We start from the raw sequence: 18,117 nt of genomic DNA on the forward strand, positions 1-18,117 counted from the left end.
GTAATCTAAAAGAAAGGGAAAGGTGCAGCATGTGCTCTGTCAAAATGAAATGTGGTGCTCATATGGGCAATGAGAGTTTGAATCCAACTCGCAACATTTTCTGATCTCATTTCCCCATCACTTCCTGTCTCATTGCGTGTCTATCCAACAAAGAGGCAAAAAGGCCACAAAAACAAAAAAGGAAGGAGAAAGGGTTTGTGATGACATTTCACAGCCTAAGGCGGATCATTATCTCATCAATGCATGGAATGTGAGTTGACAAACTGAACAAGCCCAGACAACAACAACCAAAAACATGAATTAATCTGACCTCAGGGTCATAGCAACTAAACTCATTGAGGAATAATGGGAGGGAGACATTCTGATGTCTCTGGACGTAAATCACTCTTACTTTGAGATGCCTTTGCAATTTATTTCACAGGACTTTTTACAATACGCTTTAAGATTGTCAGCACTTCAAACAGGATTAGACTGTGAATTGCTGTATTTTTTTAATAATAAATGATCATCCCCATTGCAGGTTATACACATCTAAAATGGGTTATGCATCTATACATATAAAGTCTATATAAGACCAATTTATTAAAACCAACCAATTGTAACTGAGACTTTCACACAATGTGGTGTGCGTTAGTGATTTTAAAGTGACCATGCTTTTATAAAACACTGCAACAGCAATATAATAGGACACTTTTCAATTATGTTCAATATAGACAGATATATTAATAATTATTCATAATCAGAATAAACAATTTCACTAAGTTAAATAGCTACAGTTTCCTTTTAACATAGCTGTAGGTTGTTGGATTCGCTAATACAACTACTCAATATCCAATTTTGTAAATGTCTGCTGTGTTTATTGTTGGTTTGTGGGGGTTCTTATTAGTAATTACATAGTTATGACAATGTAATTAATGTATGTTTTAGGGTTTATATGCTTAAGCATGCTTTTAGACCACCAGTCTGACTTTTTGTAACTTTCTATACTTTTGTTTTTTCATGGGCAGTTAACCTTTTATTTTTGAGATTGTTGAGAGATGGGGACGAGGGGGGCAGAGTAGGATTAGGACATCAAAAAAGTCAGGTTTCAAACTGCATGGGCGCATTAGCAGGTGTTTTATCTGTCACAAATGCATCAACTACATTCTCTGACACATCTTGTATTATTAAACATTTTTAAAAAGCTTATTTCATATTGGATTTATTACCTTAACATTACTGAAGTTAAATCCAGAACAAAAGGTCATACATGGCGCTGACTGGCAATATGTTAATAAATGCATCTTACCAGTGAGTACAAGACATGGCTAATAAGGGTCTGCAAGCAGCCAATCAAGCTAACAATAAAATGGCAACTGCAAGCAATTAGCCATAAAAGTGTTCTAAATGTTCACACACCATAACAGGGTAATTAAATGTCATAACAATCTAGGTATGTTGACCTGCTCCCAAAGACTACTAAACGATAAGGTAAATATTATCAGATAAAAGTCGTGTGCTGATGATATCGCTTATTTTGGTGACGTACTTTAGTAAACATAGGCTACAGCACTAATAAACCAAACATGACAGACTGAGGTTATGATAAGAGCAGTAATCTGAGGACAGTCTGTAAGAGTATAAAACTGTACATCACTGTAATACAACCTTCTTTCATTTTTTATCTATTGATGTTGAGGGATCATATTCTAAGTATTCTTTATCGACCACTGCCAAAGATGTTGCTGTAAATGACAATTACGTCTTTGTTAAAAGCTGTAAGCAGTGTGGGGTTTTCCTTTGCCTTGCATGTTCAAAGGAGACATTGGGAAACATGGATCTGTGTTGCCATGGCAGTGTGGATTCAGCTACGAAAGTCATTGATCTGACTTATTTAGACTAAGGCCCTGTCCACACGAACGCGGGTATTTTCAAAACCGCAGCTTTTTCTATGGGGTTTGGCCGTTCGTCCACACGCAAACGCAGCACCAGGTCACTGAAACCGAACATTTTTGAAAACTCCTGCCAGGGTGAAGACTTTCAAAAACTTTGGTTGCAGTGTTATTGTGTAGACAGCGAAACCAGAGATTTTGGCTTGTGACGTTGGAGCATGCGCTGTTATCTCTGCCAACTGGAAACATTTTCAGGCTACTGATTGGCCAACATGGCTTTACAGTTGAGATTATATCTCCACCTGTTGGTTTGGCATGCTCTTGAGAGTGCTTCATATTATGTTTTTGCGTTTTCGTGTGGATGGAGATTTTTTTTTAAACGGAAGAAGGAAAAACTCGGTTATTAAAAATACCCGTGTACGTGTGGACATGGCCTAAGGGATGAATACTCCCAAAATATTCTTCTTATGATTGGATTTGTAACATAATGACTAAAACTTAAGACTTGAGCCTTTTATGTTGTGCAAACCTTTTTCGTAAACTATGAGGAATTCCAAATCATGAATCATTCAGACATTTTAAAACAACTAAGCTGCAAGTTCATGAGTAGTCTGAGGTTGCGTTTAGGTCAGTGCATTCAGGCTGCATGCAGAAAGCATTTCCTACATCTGATATTTCATGGAAAATGACTTAACTGTGGCAAATACAATGCAATCAGTACAATGCAAAATACAAAACGGGAAACAGTGACACCATCTAACCAGTAAATGTGGTCTGATACTGAATGTGCTGCATCTTCCCTGCCATCTGCAGCTGTTTTCAGCTTCAAACTAGACAAAATCTTCTATTGATTTTATGTGTCACTGAAATCAAAAGAGCTGCGGAGATAAACTTATCAATATGAAATATTTTGTGCTTATGTCAGTGTCTGGGTTGTATCCTAAATATGTCCACAGTTCAACACGTTTTATTTAACAAATATTTGTCATCACAGAAACTAGGCACATGCAACACTGGTGCCCCGTCAAAAATACAATGCATGACGCTCCATTTAACTTACCAGTAATAATGGCCTAATTACTTTAAAGTGAAAATATCTGAGCAACTTTCACCTGTCAAAACATCATTATTTGGTACAGCTCTACAATCAAAGAAACACTGCATATCAATTCACAATTGTCCTGAGGCTGGGAACAAAAACTTTAGTTACGTCTGATATCCAGGAGGGGTGAAAATTATTATTATGCCTAAATTAAGTTTATAAGACCCAGGCAACTTTACGTGTATTTATTTTTTATATTTTTAGGTGTATATATTTAGCAAGAGATATGAGAAAACGATAGTGAAAGAGATATATAAAAGTCTAAATGTGAAAATCTGTTTATTTGTTGCAACATTCCTTTATTATAGAGTGCTTCTTCTTCTTCTGAGCACTCTCATCTAAAATTTTTGTTGTCTAACAGTCCAAAAACGGTTAAATAAAACATTATTTACTCGAGTTATTCAACTGTGATATCATCATTTTAGAGTAACAGCATTTGGCCTGTTACAACATCCACATATAAACAAAATCTAAGAAATCTGGACTTAATGCATCATATCCTTCAGTATCGTTACACAATTAGTGTTGATGCACAACAAAGTGAGCAGCTGTGTGCTTTCTTATTTACTATTAAATGTTTTATTTAAATTAATAAAAGTGCATTAATATATTTAATGTTTAATATATTGTGCTGTGTGAATCTTCAGGGATTTAAATAAAAATAAGACACTGATATCCAGAGTGTAGACACAAAGACTTCAGTGACATACATAATGTGCTCTCCTCATTCCATGCATTATTGCAGTTCTGCCACATTAATTGTGTTTGACAAATTAAAGGGTTATGAGAATGTCAAGCACTGTAACAAAACAAGGAATCAAGCCACACTCTTGAAAATAATGAAGTTCAAGAGTTCTCTGCATCAGTTCAACAGAGAACCCCCTACTTATCAAGAATCATTTGTCTCAATTAATGTAAAAAAGAATATTGGAGTTTTGGTTTCTGGGGTCTTTGAAACACCAGTTCATGTGTGGTTTTGTAAGAAACTAAAAAAAATAAAATGTTCTTAATTTATTCTGTCAAAAATATCTTTTTTTTGTTATTTTTTTGCTTAACAGTATCTTTTGAATTCTGCCTACACATTTCAATAAGTTTCAGTTAAGGAAATTTTAAGAACTGTAAAAAGAAGTGTTTGGTAGGTAACTGTACACAAAGTATCCAAAGGCGTTGCTTTATTAACAGTGAATAGGGTGCATGCCCTCCTGTTTTGGTGGTGCTGTAAATAACTCGCACAGGGCACCACAGGGCCAAAAATACAGCCCGGGGAAACACAGCTGGTGTCAGTCCTAAACCAAAGCTGTCAATGCCTCATTGTAGTCTTCAGATTTTAGATATATTGGATCAAAAATGTCAATGTGGTTGCTGAAGAGAGATGCTTTAAGCAATAACACAAACACGCTTTATTGATTAAAGAAGGTAAACTGTGTGTCTGTGTGTGGGCAAGAGTGGTAACAGTGACCAAAACAGAGAGTAATACTGTGGTATTTTGATGTACGGTATTTTCCAAGGTTATACCCATATGGTGCTATTTCTTTTAAGTATCATGTGATGTACTAATGTACAATAGGATACAATACGAATAAGATGCATAAAATGCAAATAAACTATATCTAAATGTATTTTTATCTTTATAACAGAAAGTTTAGAGATAATTGAATAAAGCCTTATTGTATAATTCTGAATTTTACAGATATACTGTATAAAATATATTGCCATGTCAAATAAAAAGGTTTAATGTGGTAACTTCTAAATGAACCGTACATGAAAGTAATTTCTTAACTGTCAGTTTGGCTAAAAATAAAGTTAAACCGACACATTATGTATAGCCTATGTATACGTAGGCTATATGTATAAATCAGATGGAAATGTTTCCCTGTATTCATTCCTGTATTTTTTTACTTGGCCGCAGTGTAATTTAAAATGTATTGATTGGAGTGGAGTAAAAAAAGAACTAGGCTATTGCAATGATTTGCTTCTCTTTTTTTTCATTTTAGAGGCTTAAACATAGTGGCTAGAATCATCAAATCTTTGTCGAACTGAATCTAACTTACTTCTCCCGTTGTCCTTTATAAATGTGATGATGTTTTTATAATTGAAAGTCTGCGGATCTTCGTAAGGGAAAGCCTCCACGGTGATGTTTTCCTCTCGCAGAAGTGTGTAAATGCCCTCGGAGAGGAAGTAATGAGGCCGGTCGTCTTGTTTGAGGTCGTGGAAGATCATCAGCGCGCGACTGCTCCAGTTAAAATAGGTGTGCAGATAACTGACAAAGTCTCCGAGTTTCGTGGTGGTCGGGCCCGTCCTGAAGATAGTTTTAAACTCTTCCGACTTGTCAAAGCCATACGCTGGTCCTCCCGCGGTTATCAGGGGGAGCTTCCAGTGGGACGCAAACCGTCCGACGGACGCGACCGAGTACGTGCAGCCTGGTCCGATGAACGCGTCTGGTTTGTTGTAAAGTTTTGTGTCCACGGCGATAATCTGTGCCTCGATTTCCGAGCAAGAACCAGAGGAATCCTCTGTGCTGTAGTTCAGGAGGTTGATGGTGTGTCCTCTTAAAAGTCCGCTCTTCTGGATTTGCTCTTGCGCCATCCGGATCGCGGGGAGGACGCGCGGCGATGCCCACGAATACTTCAGATTGTCAGGCAGCATCACCGCTACGGTAATATTCCCGTTTTCTGTTCTGCATCCCGGTACGAGTACGTATATAAGCAGCGCAGTGAAAAAACTACATCCCATCTTAAGTCCCGATCCCATCTTAAGTTGACAAACAAATCCTAGTGTAAGCGCGCCAGGTAATAGGATTTATTCTTCTCAAATCAAACTTCAATGAGAAAAATCCTCTTTTAAATAAAGAGTACGATCCATTCGTGGCGCCTTTCTCCCTAGTAGTCCAACTAAATTGCTTGACAGAGTCTCCTGGTGCTTTATTTGATGGGCTCCTCAGTGAGAGTCAGCGCGCGTGTGTTCGTGTGTGAAGAGCCAGATGAGCGCAACTTCACCGCGCGCGGCCCTCGCGCTGCCCCTACGCGTCATGACAGCTACTAACCGATCCTCTAGTTAACGGCTCCCTCTGTCTGCAGGTCAAATATATTCTCCTTCTGTGAGTAGTGAATTTCAGGGGGTTTATCACTGTACGACCGTTTAAAAGGTAGCGATTCTAAATTTCCCTAGCTGTATTATTTGATCGCCCAATTAGCCTAAACAAATTTTTTTCGACTCATCAGTAAGCCAATTAAGTAGGAAATGATTAAAGCATATGTTTACCAATTAAAATGCTTATAATTTAATTGAGGTGGGTTAGGGTGATGATGACATAGCTAGTTATTGGGACAAGTTAATTTGAATAGCCTACCACAATAAATTCATGCAGAACTGTATTAGGCCTAGGCTACAGAACATCATCTTGCTAACGGTTAGCCTATTTTAGGATTAATTGTATAACCCAAAATTAACGTTTTCAGAATATTACGGGGTTTGATTGGTAACTTAGGCCTAATAGTTAGATTTCTGAGATTTTTAAAAGATAAATATATGAAAATTATAAAGTCTGAGACACAAAATGTGCTTACAGTACATCCCTACAACACTACCCACCTTCGCTATTATACTGTATTTAATTAAGTTATATGTATATTGGCACTCAGGTTTGTACTCCGCATTTTATACAGTATACATATATACATTGGGTATGTGGCACATGTTAATTATACTCTACAGTTGTTGGGAACATGTTGGACTGGTACCATTACATTTGTGCATATGTTAATGTGACAATTTTTCTTTTCTTTAATCAAATGGTGATGGCGAGGAAGTAACAATTTGCAACAAAAAGAAATCAAATCCCTCTTGAACAGTAAACTGTGGAATTGCCATTTTATAAGCTGCCAAGAGAGGTCAGACCAGTTAATTTAACTAGGGAGGACAATTACCACTACACACACACACACACAATCCAAAATCTCAAAAATAATAAACTACACTTTAAAAAATCACTAGTTAGGTCACTAGTCCGAAGTCAACATTCATGGAGGAATTAAGACACTTCACATCATTTTCATGTCTTTTAAAGAATTAAAACAGCACCTCTGTGATCCAGAATCAACAAAAACTCCACTGAGCTCCAAAGAGATGGAAACTGCAGCATGTTTGCCATTAATCCACTTTCATCCAAGGCAAACCCAGATGCATAACCTGGTGTCAAGAGCGCAATCTTGGACATTAAGCAGTGGAAAAAGCAGTGTGGTCTGATGAGTCAGCTCTCATCCCATTTCATGCATTGGGAGAAAGCCATGAGAGGCCTTCGGTTCACATGCTGATCATCCACTGCTGCCCCAAGAATCACCAGATTAAAATATATGAACCTTTTGGGCAACTTCTGGAGCACAGAGTGAAGAAAATATCTTTTTTTTTCTGTAGAGACCTCAGGGTCCATTTAAAGCAGTGGTTCTCAACTGGATTTACACTGAACATCAAGTGGTGGCCCAATGCAATACCAAACATTCATGCTACTCAAATGCTGCTCTCATTAAAGCAAAAAAGGAACAAACCAAATTAAGATATATAAGAACAGCATATATTCAAAATAGAAATCTTTTTAGTATCATTTTAATAGTAATTTCTTTAAAAAAATATAAAAGATTAAAAAAAAAAAAATGTAAATGTACTGACCCCAGACTTTTCGGTAGTGTTAATTGTTACAAAAGATAGTGAATAAATGCTGTTCTTTTGACCTTTTTATTCATCAAAGAATCTTGAAAAAATGTGTCACAGGTTCCAAAAAATATTAAGCAACACAACTGTTTTCAACACTGATAATAAAACGGCATAAAAATATTTTAGAATAATAGCTGATGAAAATTGCATCACAGGAATACATTTTATTTTAAATTGCAATAATATTTCATAATATTATAATATCAATAATCACAATATCTGTATTTTTGATCAAATGAATAAGCAGAAGATACTTTTTTTCAAAAAAACAAAATTCTTACTGATACCAATCTTTTGAATTGCAGTACACACACACAGTATATAGAAAATTTGACCTTTAATTCAAATTATGTTGATAATTTTTAATCAGAAATTATGTAGACATATAGTGCTGTGAATATGCATTCGCCCTCATTCTGATTTCTACTGTTTTTGTGTATATCTCATAATAAATTGTTTCAGAAATGAGAACTAAATCTAATATAAAACAAAGGCAAGCAAACACGAAATACAATTTTAAATGACAATATTAATTATTGAAGCAAAAGTGATCTAATACCACCTGGGCCTGTGTGAAAATGTATTTGCCCCTGTAATTACAAATTCCATATGAAGCTGCATTCATAATGGGGTTCAGCTGGATTAGACACAATCAGGTCTGATCACTGACAACCTTGTTTAATTAAATCAGCATTTAAATAGAACTTTTTCAACAGCATGAAGTTGGTTAAAATATCTTACCTGGTAATAATAATAATAATAATTCTTCATTACATATATATAGCGCTTTTCTAGGCACTCAAACGCGCTTTACATTGTCAGGGGGTATCTCCTCATCCACCACCAGTGTGCAGTATCCACCTGGATGGTAACACACTATGCCAAAGGTGAAAGAAATTTCTGAAATGATGAGGAAGAAGCTGATTGAAATACATTCTGGGAAGGGTTCTCAAGCGCGGCTGGATTATGCAGCAGAACAATAATCCAAAGCAGAGGAGTAAGTCCTATGAATGGCTCCAAAAAAGCAAAAGTTAAGTTTTGGAGTAGCCTAGTCAAAGTCATGACTTGAACCCAATTGAAACACTGTGGCATTGACCTTAAGTTCATGCTTGAAAACCCTCCAATGTTTCCAAAGATTTGATTACCAAATTTGTCATTTTATTATTTTGTACAGTGAACAAACCAGGATAATTTTGTGTTTTGGGACACAAGTTATGAGATAGTTCATTATTGTTTTTCTGATCTCCACTCAATGGTTTCTGACTACTGAGTGGTCTTGGGCAGTCTGTAGACACCAGTGGACACAATAAGCTGGTGGGCCCTGACTTTCTTCTGCAGGAAAGCCTGCAGCTCATTCACATCCATCTCAGTGACCCCAGATCCGGCAGCCACAAACATTCGCAGCATGGAGTGGATTCTCTCCAAAGTCATGCTCTCCAGGTTAGTCAGCATGGCCTGAATGTAGGCCCAGAACAGCTGAGAAATAAGGGAAAACAGTTTAGCATTGTTTTAGCATTGCATGGCAAATTAAGGTCCTGAGCAGCGTTACATTGTTGCATTATGACAAGAGTTGTAAGTGTATAAATCACCTGTAGTTTCTCTTCTCTCTGCTCAGACTGTGTTGCGGTGTTGGAGTCTCCCTCCTCATCACTGTCTATGAGCATGACACTTCTGTCGGATCTCTCTCTGCAAGAGCTTGTCTCCTGCACAGTATATCGACCTCCGGCTTCCTCCCGCAGCACGCCCTGCTGCTGCCACAGTGCCAACTTCCTGCGCACCATCTCTTGTGGCACACCTAGGACACTACTCAGCTCTTCCAAAGTCCATGTGCCTAATGAAGGAAAACAAACAGTAATGGGAATTCAAGCCAACAAATAATCAAGATTGTGGCATTCATTCGCACACTAGGTAGTGCACATGCTCATAATGCATAAGACTGCTGCAGGTATATTTTTTGTTCAAAACCTGGAAACCAGTACAGGGAAATAAGGTCTGTGGTTAACACAATATCAAAGTATTTTCTTGTTTTATTCTACTACATAAAATACATCAGTAATAACGTTATTAACAAGTGCAACTAAATGGAACTCTAGAGGTTGTCAGGGACATTACGCAATATCACGCCAAGCAAGAAAAATAGTCTACCAAGTTGTCCGCTTTCACACACTTTTTGTGTTTCTAATCAAAGTTTTGCAAACTTTTTTACCTCAAGCTTTCAGGGCAAATGTTTGGTCGGAAGCATAGTGATGGTGACATTGAACCTGATTTTATTTAGGTTTCAAAATTTGAAGATTATCACAATGAACAAAATGTATAAGAATCATCATCAAATTTTGTTGGTCACAGAGATATTTTTCCAATGACAAAACCCTATTAAATGTTCTGTTGAGGGAACCAGGGGTTGGCCTATTTTGGTTTGAGTTTGGTCCGTGTCTGATCCCATTCCCATTGATTTCTCCCAAATAGTTCCATGTTGCATATAGTATTCAAATCCTAGCAAAGTCTCATAAAGGCATCAAAAGTTAGAGTGTATTGACTGTATTGTTGTTCACTCAAAATGGGTGAAAAAAATATTTTGGCGAATTAATTCTTCACACCTTTGTCCTGGAAGTGTAAAATGATGGAAGCATGGATTGGAGTCACTGTGAGGTTTGCGATGGTTCTGTTCTCCAGCTCCAAATCCAGCGTAACAGAACCCAGGTGAGGCTTCCACCTCAGAGTCCTCATGGCCTGCAAAATAATAAAAAGAAAAGGAAAAAAAAAAAAGATACAGCTTTAAGCATTTTGGTAACACTTTAGTATAGGGGGCAATTCTCACTAGTTGCATATTAGCATGCCTATTATTAGCATATTGGCTGTTTAATAGTTCTTATAAAGCACATATTCTGCATCCCTAATCCTACCCAGTACCTAAACTAAACTACCTTACTAAATATTAACAAGCAGCAAATTAGGAGTTTATTGAGGCAAAAGTCGTAGTTAATGGTTTGTTAATAGTGATAATTGCACTTTCAAATAAAGTGTGACCAGCATTTTCAACAGAACATTGGAATAAAGAAAAATCATCAATGGCATGATTTGGAAATCATGAAGAACTGAAGAATCTAAACAAACTCTTGTCACTACCTTGGGTGAACACTTGATGCTCAACATAGTATCTGGGTCTTACCACAAAACCAGTTGAGAACCAATGGACTGGGAGTACCTTGAGTTTTTCAAAGCGGTGTGTGTAGTCCTCCATTGCTTTAGAGACGACCGCAGGCAGTTCCATCTTCTCCTCCTTCAGCTGGGGCCAGAACTCAGATGAGATGATCATGGAAGACAGCGGTAATGTAGACTGCTCCTCTACAGGAAGACGACTCTCTTCCTCACGAATATTAGCGTTGATCCGCCGAGAGTCTGCTACATCCTGCAGAGAAAGACACACATTCAATTATATAAATAGCTCACGTAATGGAAGTAAATCCATTTCAGGTCACATTTCATGATAACTAAGAGAAGTATATATGTGGACTAGACCTGAGAAAATCGCGAAACATACCTTTAACATCACCTCACAGTAATGCATGTGGGACTCGCCAAACCTCAGTTTCAGCAGCTCTACGTTGCGAATCTCTCTATAAAAACAAATACAGAGGGAATTAAAGTACACAAGTACTCTACTTTACATAATAAAAACCTAGTAAACAAACAGCACTTCTCATTCTCTTTTGCTTTAAAATGTCTTTAATCTTTTGTTATAGATCATTATAATATGAAATCATTAATTACATTTCCAAACACTTCTAAATATTAAAAAAAGCAGTGTAGAAAAAGAGAGCCTATCAATAGTCAGCTAAATTTTCAAAAACTAAAAAAAAAATTAAAAAAAAGTTTTTACTCAATGATTTCAAAATATTTGAAATATATGTCGTTATATTTGAAAACATACCATTTATTTATTTTACTTTTATTTGTATTCATACAAATAAAATTACTCATTTATTGTATTTGTCCTATTTGTAGACTGTTTGTAATGTTGTGAACTCTCAATAAAATTTGATCACAATCAATGTAAAGCAAAGTAAAGAGGCTGTTATTGAAAGACGGAGCAGTGCAAACTATTTTGGACTGCAACAACAAACCAGCAGTCAATGAGCAAGCATTTATATTATTTCGATCATAACAAAGGGTGTTCACACATGTCTTAAAGCTACAGCAGCAAAAACGATTTGAGAGGATGATATGACTGCTTTAAACCAAACCAAAGTTAATAAGATGCAAACCTACCAACCAAATTTGTTTAAGTACCATTAGTGTGGCCGGGGGGCTTCACACTGAGGTTGCAAGTTTTAATGTTAAATATCTTTTATAGGTTAATAATCAGGGTCTGCACTCAGGTTGTGATATTCCTGCCATACAGTATTTTAGAGTAAAAAGTAGGGATGCAACAATACATTTAGCCCACGGTTCAATAAATACCTCCATTTTTTTATTTTTTTACCACAGTTTTTGGTGTAGTTATTTTTGGCTATTTTTAAATGCCATTTAAAAAAAAAGTAGTATTATTTTTATGGATTGGCCATTATTTAGTGCTGTGAACATGTAATGTGTGTTTCATTCACACTGGATGCCTGAGGGCGCCCTCGCGCAGAAAATCCACACATACATTATAGAAGAAATAGAACTCAGGACCCTCCAGAAAACCCCTAATATGGACAAAAACAGCCAGCTATGGTTCGAACTGAATAAAAGAAAACAGAAATGCTTTGAATGATGACATTTAAAAAGAACATTAAGACAATAAACACTGTACTGCGACAATGTTTATCTGTGTTCTTAAAACCACCTTGAGTATTTTAATAATTAAGCATTGTAATATTTATAATCCACTGCTAATCGACTATTATTATAGCATTATTATACCGTTATTCCAGTGTAGAATTTATTTCTGCGTCATTCTGTGATAAGAAGCCACATCAGATCAAGAGGGAAATTATTTTAAATATTTGTCTGATGTTGTGCAGTAAAATAATGTTATAATGTTCCTTTTTGTTGTTGGACAAAAGGTTTAGTCATTACAAGGGAAGATGCTCGGTGTGTGTTGCTTTTTCAGATGCAGGCGTTTCCTCATCTCACTCACGGACACACAAACAGAGCCAGCTTGGAGAGAAATAAAATGCAAGGAAATTTAAAAGCAAAACCTACAAAAAATGCTCTGATTGGTTGAACTCTTCATCTTTTTCTGTTGCTTGTTTTGAATACTGCACGTGGACAAAGGCGTCACCAGGTTTTTTGTGTAATTTAGAGCAGTGGTTCCTAACCCTGGTCCTGGAGGCACCCCAACACTGCACATTTTGCATGTCTCCTTTCTCTGGCACACCAATTTCAGGTCTTGGAGTCTCTCCTAATGAACTGATGACCTGAATCAGGTGTGTTTGATTAAGGAGACATGCAAAACGTGCAGTGTTGGGGTGCCTCCAGGACCAGGGTTGGGAACCACAGTTTTAGAGTAACAAATCGTACCAGCGTACTTTGAGGTCAAAATGCGTATCCGCTACGCAAAATGCATACAGGTTGGCAGGTCTGAAGATGATTCAAGAGCATTAAGTGAAGGTTTATAGAGGGAAAAGTGTATATGTTCATGTGTGCAAGGTGGGTTACCTGGCTGTGTTGTAGTTGAGCTGATGCAGAAGTCGGTCAGCCAATACAGTCTTGTACTCATTAATGAAGATCTCTTTACTTCCATAAATGCTGACCAGCAGACTGATGATGTCAGAAGAGCGCCGTTTAGAGCCAGTTTTATCTACAGAGAGAAGACAGTGAGAGAGAACTGAAATGTTGATTACCTGTTAGGACCCAAATTTCTTTGACTGCAGACTGCATTCACTTATGTATTCTGTATTGACTGTATTCTACACCCATGCGAATGGCTGGTAAATTTGACAGAAATATTCCACCAGAAATATCTTAAACTAGCCATGAAACTGCATTTAACATATATTTAATATTAATAATGCTAAATGAAAATAAATAATTTTATTCAGCAAAGAATCCTGAATAAACGTGTCACAAATTCCTCAAAATAAAAATAAATAAAGTAAATAAATAAAATTAAAAAACAGCTGACAGTTAACACTAACCTGTGAGAGCATCAGTGGGATCTGGGGTCCAGTCCTCTGGATCACTCCCCTCATCTTCACTATCCTGTGTCTCCAAGGTAACAGGGTCAGCTCGAGAGAGCTCATTGGCTAGATCAGTACAACCCTCTGCATCACCCGTCAGACTGCCCACTATTTGACGCACAGTGTCCTCACGCGTTCTGTAATTTCCAACATTACAACAAAGAATTAACTACTTCAGTAATGGAACTGGTGTAAAAACAAGCACAACTATCTTGAGACACGCAGCCCCACTGACCTGAGATATCTGCGAATGGGTTGGCAGGCCACTTGCAAGATCACCATAGAGGGGTCGAGCTCTCTTAGAGCTTTGATGGCAGAGATGTAAACAGTGATAATGTCAGATGTGTGGACTCCTGAAGTGGGAAAAGAAAACATGATGAAAGTCAAAAAATGTTCACACATGAGTATTTAGCAATGTCTTGAATCACTGACCTGGATGCAGCAGTCGTGTTTCAAAGGCTGATTTGAGGGAGGCAAGAAGCTGCTGTCTCTGATTGGTCCGTTGCAGACAGAACTTAAGATCCTCAATGGCAGGAATGGACTCTGGAAAATCTGCAACAATTAAGCGGAAATAAATTTCCTATGAAACAACCAAGAAGAGACTACATGTAGTATGCTACATTAATGGAGTTTCGTTCTCACCTCGTATGATACCGAAGAGCTCCTCGATCCTCATGTTTACGTAGATACGGCAGAAGAACTGGTGCATGTGACAGTGCCAGCGCTGGAGGAGAGCATTGGCTGGCTGACCATCTGTAGGTGTGGCATCACTGCCTACCTCTTCCACCTTACTGGCAAACACCCTGCTCAGCCATCCCAAAACCTGCCCCAACCACTGGAAACGCAGTGATTTATTAGTGTTATTTTAGATGAGTGTCCATCAATAAGACTTAACACAATTTCTTAATTAACAGCATTTTAAATGGACTCTTTAAGCTTGAATATTAAAATGTAAAAACAAAAACCAAATCCACCATATGCTTGAAGCTAATTAGCTCAAAATATTTCTTATGCTCACCAATGAAAACAAACGACTAAGAAAATTTAATCAATTTATGTTATGATTTTGGCAGCTTTTTATTTTACAGTCCTGTTTTATAGACACATATTATGTACTAGCAAAAGTTATTACAATGACTAGATAATAACTATGTAATAACCCTGATCCTAAAGTTTAAAATGAAATGAAGTGCAGCTATGATTTCTTAACCAATCAACCATTTTAAATAGAAAATTTAATTTGTGTAGTGGAACAAAAAAATTCAATATTATCATCTTCATACATCTAGACAACCCCTACCCCAGTGTAGTGTTTTTACACATGTATAACCTTTCAAAAGATCAAAAGTTAACGTTATGATATAAATTATCATTATTTAAACCTGCCACACATCAGAATTTGCACACACTTCAAGTCAAGTTGGCAGAGTTTTTGTGCTGACAAATCAACCTTATTTCAAATCTACATGGATCAAGTTATACACTCTTAATGGAATTTTTACATAAATGTAAATCCTTGTGCATAATTCTAAGCATTAACATTGGAGATCATATAAAATTAAACTGCTTCTACTGTGTAACTGGGTGAAAAGTGTATACATCATTGAAGTCTGTGAGAAAAGAGCTCTCGTATTCTCCCCTGCAGCGCTGCTCCATCCTCTGCTCTATCAGCTGGTGCAGAATGCTGGTCACGGCCTCTGAGTTCACACGCTCCAACAGCTGTAGTGTGGAGCTGAAATGAACATTATAAGATATTAGATAAGACATCTTTACAAGACATTTGTGAAGACATTATATATCCTAGCAATCCACCTCTCCAACAAAGTATTTGATATTCTTCTAAATATTACTGTTATGCAGTAATAGCTGTGGATGTCTATGAATGTTAGCACACATATTCATGTTTTATGTTATTGAGTATATAAGAATTTTGAAGTTAACTTTTTGAGTCCATTTCATTAGATAAAATATTGTAAATACTTCTCTATAAATAAAATCAATCCATAGCGCTATTGTCTGTTGTGATTGATAAGACTGATTAAGATGTGAAAAAAACGTTTTGCACTGAGCACATTGCTTCTCCTGTTGTTGGACACAGAACATCTCTTTTAATGTGTAAAATATAACATACTATATAAAATACTACTGAGAATACTGCATGCTATTACAATCTGTTTTGGAAAGCTTTTTAGTAGTAAACAGTATGTACTGTATAATATGCTGCATGCTAGTATTCCATTCCAAACATTGCCACAATTTAACTTATACAGACATACAGCACTCTTACACCACAGCAACATTATGTAAGTAGTGACTAAACAACAAAGGAAAGGGCAGCATCTGTAGTATTATCAGAATGGTACTTCTCTTCAACTCACAGTATGTGGCTGAGCTCTTGAAGCTGCTCTAGAGCTTCCTGACACCAACACAGGTGAGGGAGGACGGCACAGCCTGGGCACAAACCACCTTCATCATGATCCGCTGTGCAATCCTCAGCCTCCACAGCTTCCCCTGCCTGACTCATGTGCACGGAGAACGTGCGACTGTAAAACTCCAACACACGCTCTTGCAGCACAGGTGGAGGGGAGAACAGAAGAATGGCACGAATGACAGAGAAAGCTCTCTCTGCCAGACCACGGGCCCCTGGACCAGACAGACCTCCACGGCTCTCATCCTGCCATGAGCCCAGTCTCTCAAGACCATCTTGAAAAATAAAAGAGGGAGAGTAATATTAGCACAGTAGACTCAAGAAACACTGGGCAGGATGAATCTCACAAAGAAAAATCAGGTCACAATTCCCTCTGAAAATCTAAAATAAAAATTATTAATAAATACATTAAGACATCTGAACTTTTTAGATTTAAGAAAATACAACTTACCACAGAACTCATTTTAATTCATTCAGTTTACAAAAACAATAGCTCAAAACTTGAATAGCTCTGCTCACAAATATTAAAATATGGAAATAACTTTTACTGTACCCTCTTATCACAATGCAAAAAAGTGATGATCTTAAACTTTTCCAGTTCAAATGTCTAAAGATTCATAAATCAAGATACATTTACTTGTTTTCAATTAATCAAGTTTATAATTTAAAGTTTTCATACCCCACTGACAGATAATTACCCAGCGGGTAAAATAAACGATTTTTCTCAGTAAATATATTTCTAAAGGTGCTGTTGACATGAAATGTTCACCAGATGTCGGTAACAACCCAAGTAATCCATACATACAACTAAAGCAAAACAAATAAGTTCAGAAATTAAGTTCTGTGTAATAAAGTAGAATGACACAGGGAAAAAAGTATTGAACACAAAGAATGGGAGGTGCAAAAAGCCATGCAAAGCCAAGACACCAGCTTAAATCTATCAGTAAAAGCAATCCTGCCCCTTGTCAGTGGAAATGAATATTAGTTGGTTCAGTCCCAGCTAATGGCCTATAAAAAGGTGTCTCATGACCAACGTGTCACACAAAAAACATTTCATGATGGGTAAAACCAAAGAGCTTTCTCAAGACCTTAGCAACCTTATTGTTGCAAAACATACTGATGGCATTGGTTACAGAAGCATTTCTATACTTCTGAATGTTCCAGTGAGCACTGTTGGGGCCATAATCCAGAAGTGGAAAGAACATCCTTCCACCATAAACCGGCCAAGACCAGGTGCTCCTCACAAGATTTCTGACAGAGGAGTGAAAAGAATTATCAGAAGAGTTGTCCAAGAGCCAAGGATCACTTGTGGAGGGCTTCAGAAAGACCTGGAATTAGCAGGTACAATTGTATCAAAGAAAATAATAAGTACAATAAGTAAGTAAAACACTTAACCGCCGTGGCCTGTATGCACGCTCACCACGCAAGGCTCTATTGCTGAAGAAAAAGCATGTTGAAGCTCATTTAAAGTTTGCTGCACAACATTTAGACAAGCCTGTGAAATACTGGGAGAATATAGTCCGTTCAGATGAGACAAAAAATTTACTCTTTGGATGCCATAATACCCACCATGTTTGAAGGTCAAATGGCACTGCACATCACCCCAAAACATCATGGTGTGGCACTGGCAAAATTAATATAATTGAAGGAAGAATGAATGGAAAAATGTACCGAGACATTCTTGATAAAAATCTGTTGCCATCTACCAGGATGAAATGAGGGTGGACATTCCAGCGAGACAATGATCCCAAACACAGCCAAGGAAACTCTCATTTGGTTTCAGAGAAGGAAAATAAAGCTGCTAGAATGGCCCAGCCAATCACCTGACTTGAATCCAATAGA

The 18,117-nt window shown here is 37.2% G+C and overlaps 2 protein-coding genes across 4 annotated transcripts in view; both read right to left on the reverse strand.

Moving 5' to 3' along the window:
- Positions 1-5,971, reverse strand: part of LOC107559735 (atrial natriuretic peptide receptor 2) — an 83,610-nt gene extending 77,639 nt beyond the window's left edge. The window contains exon 1 of one of the 2 annotated variants that reach the window (XM_016243656.1): positions 5,025-5,971. In XM_016243656.1, the coding sequence (XP_016099142.1) occupies positions 5,025-5,724 (700 nt within the window). In that variant the 5' untranslated portion in view covers positions 5,725-5,971. The remainder of the gene's footprint in view (positions 1-5,024) is intronic. The other variant, XM_016243658.1, reaches the window with a different exon arrangement.
- Positions 5,972-7,990: 2,019 nt separating this feature from the next.
- The window catches only part of LOC107559737 (anaphase-promoting complex subunit 2-like), a 19,325-nt gene continuing 9,198 nt past the window's right edge, over positions 7,991-18,117 (reverse strand). For both annotated transcript variants that reach the window (XM_016243663.1, XM_016243662.1), the window contains exons 3-14: positions 16,226-16,550; positions 15,447-15,579; positions 14,490-14,682; positions 14,280-14,399; positions 14,083-14,200; positions 13,806-13,984; positions 13,327-13,468; positions 11,225-11,300; positions 10,889-11,092; positions 10,281-10,413; positions 9,273-9,514; positions 7,991-9,159 (exon numbers count right to left, since the gene is read on the reverse strand). In XM_016243663.1, the coding sequence (XP_016099149.1) occupies positions 8,947-9,159; positions 9,273-9,514; positions 10,281-10,413; positions 10,889-11,092; positions 11,225-11,300; positions 13,327-13,468; positions 13,806-13,984; positions 14,083-14,200; positions 14,280-14,399; positions 14,490-14,682; positions 15,447-15,579; positions 16,226-16,550 (2,078 nt within the window). In that variant the 3' untranslated portion in view covers positions 7,991-8,946. The remainder of the gene's footprint in view (positions 9,160-9,272; positions 9,515-10,280; positions 10,414-10,888; positions 11,093-11,224; positions 11,301-13,326; positions 13,469-13,805; positions 13,985-14,082; positions 14,201-14,279; positions 14,400-14,489; positions 14,683-15,446; positions 15,580-16,225; positions 16,551-18,117) is intronic.

The sequence above is a fragment of the Sinocyclocheilus grahami genome, unplaced genomic scaffold (assembly GCF_001515645.1).
Source record: "Sinocyclocheilus grahami isolate Dianchi unplaced genomic scaffold, SAMN03320097.WGS_v1.1 scaffold696.1, whole genome shotgun sequence".
Classification (NCBI taxonomy): domain Eukaryota; kingdom Metazoa; phylum Chordata; class Actinopteri; order Cypriniformes; family Cyprinidae; genus Sinocyclocheilus; species Sinocyclocheilus grahami.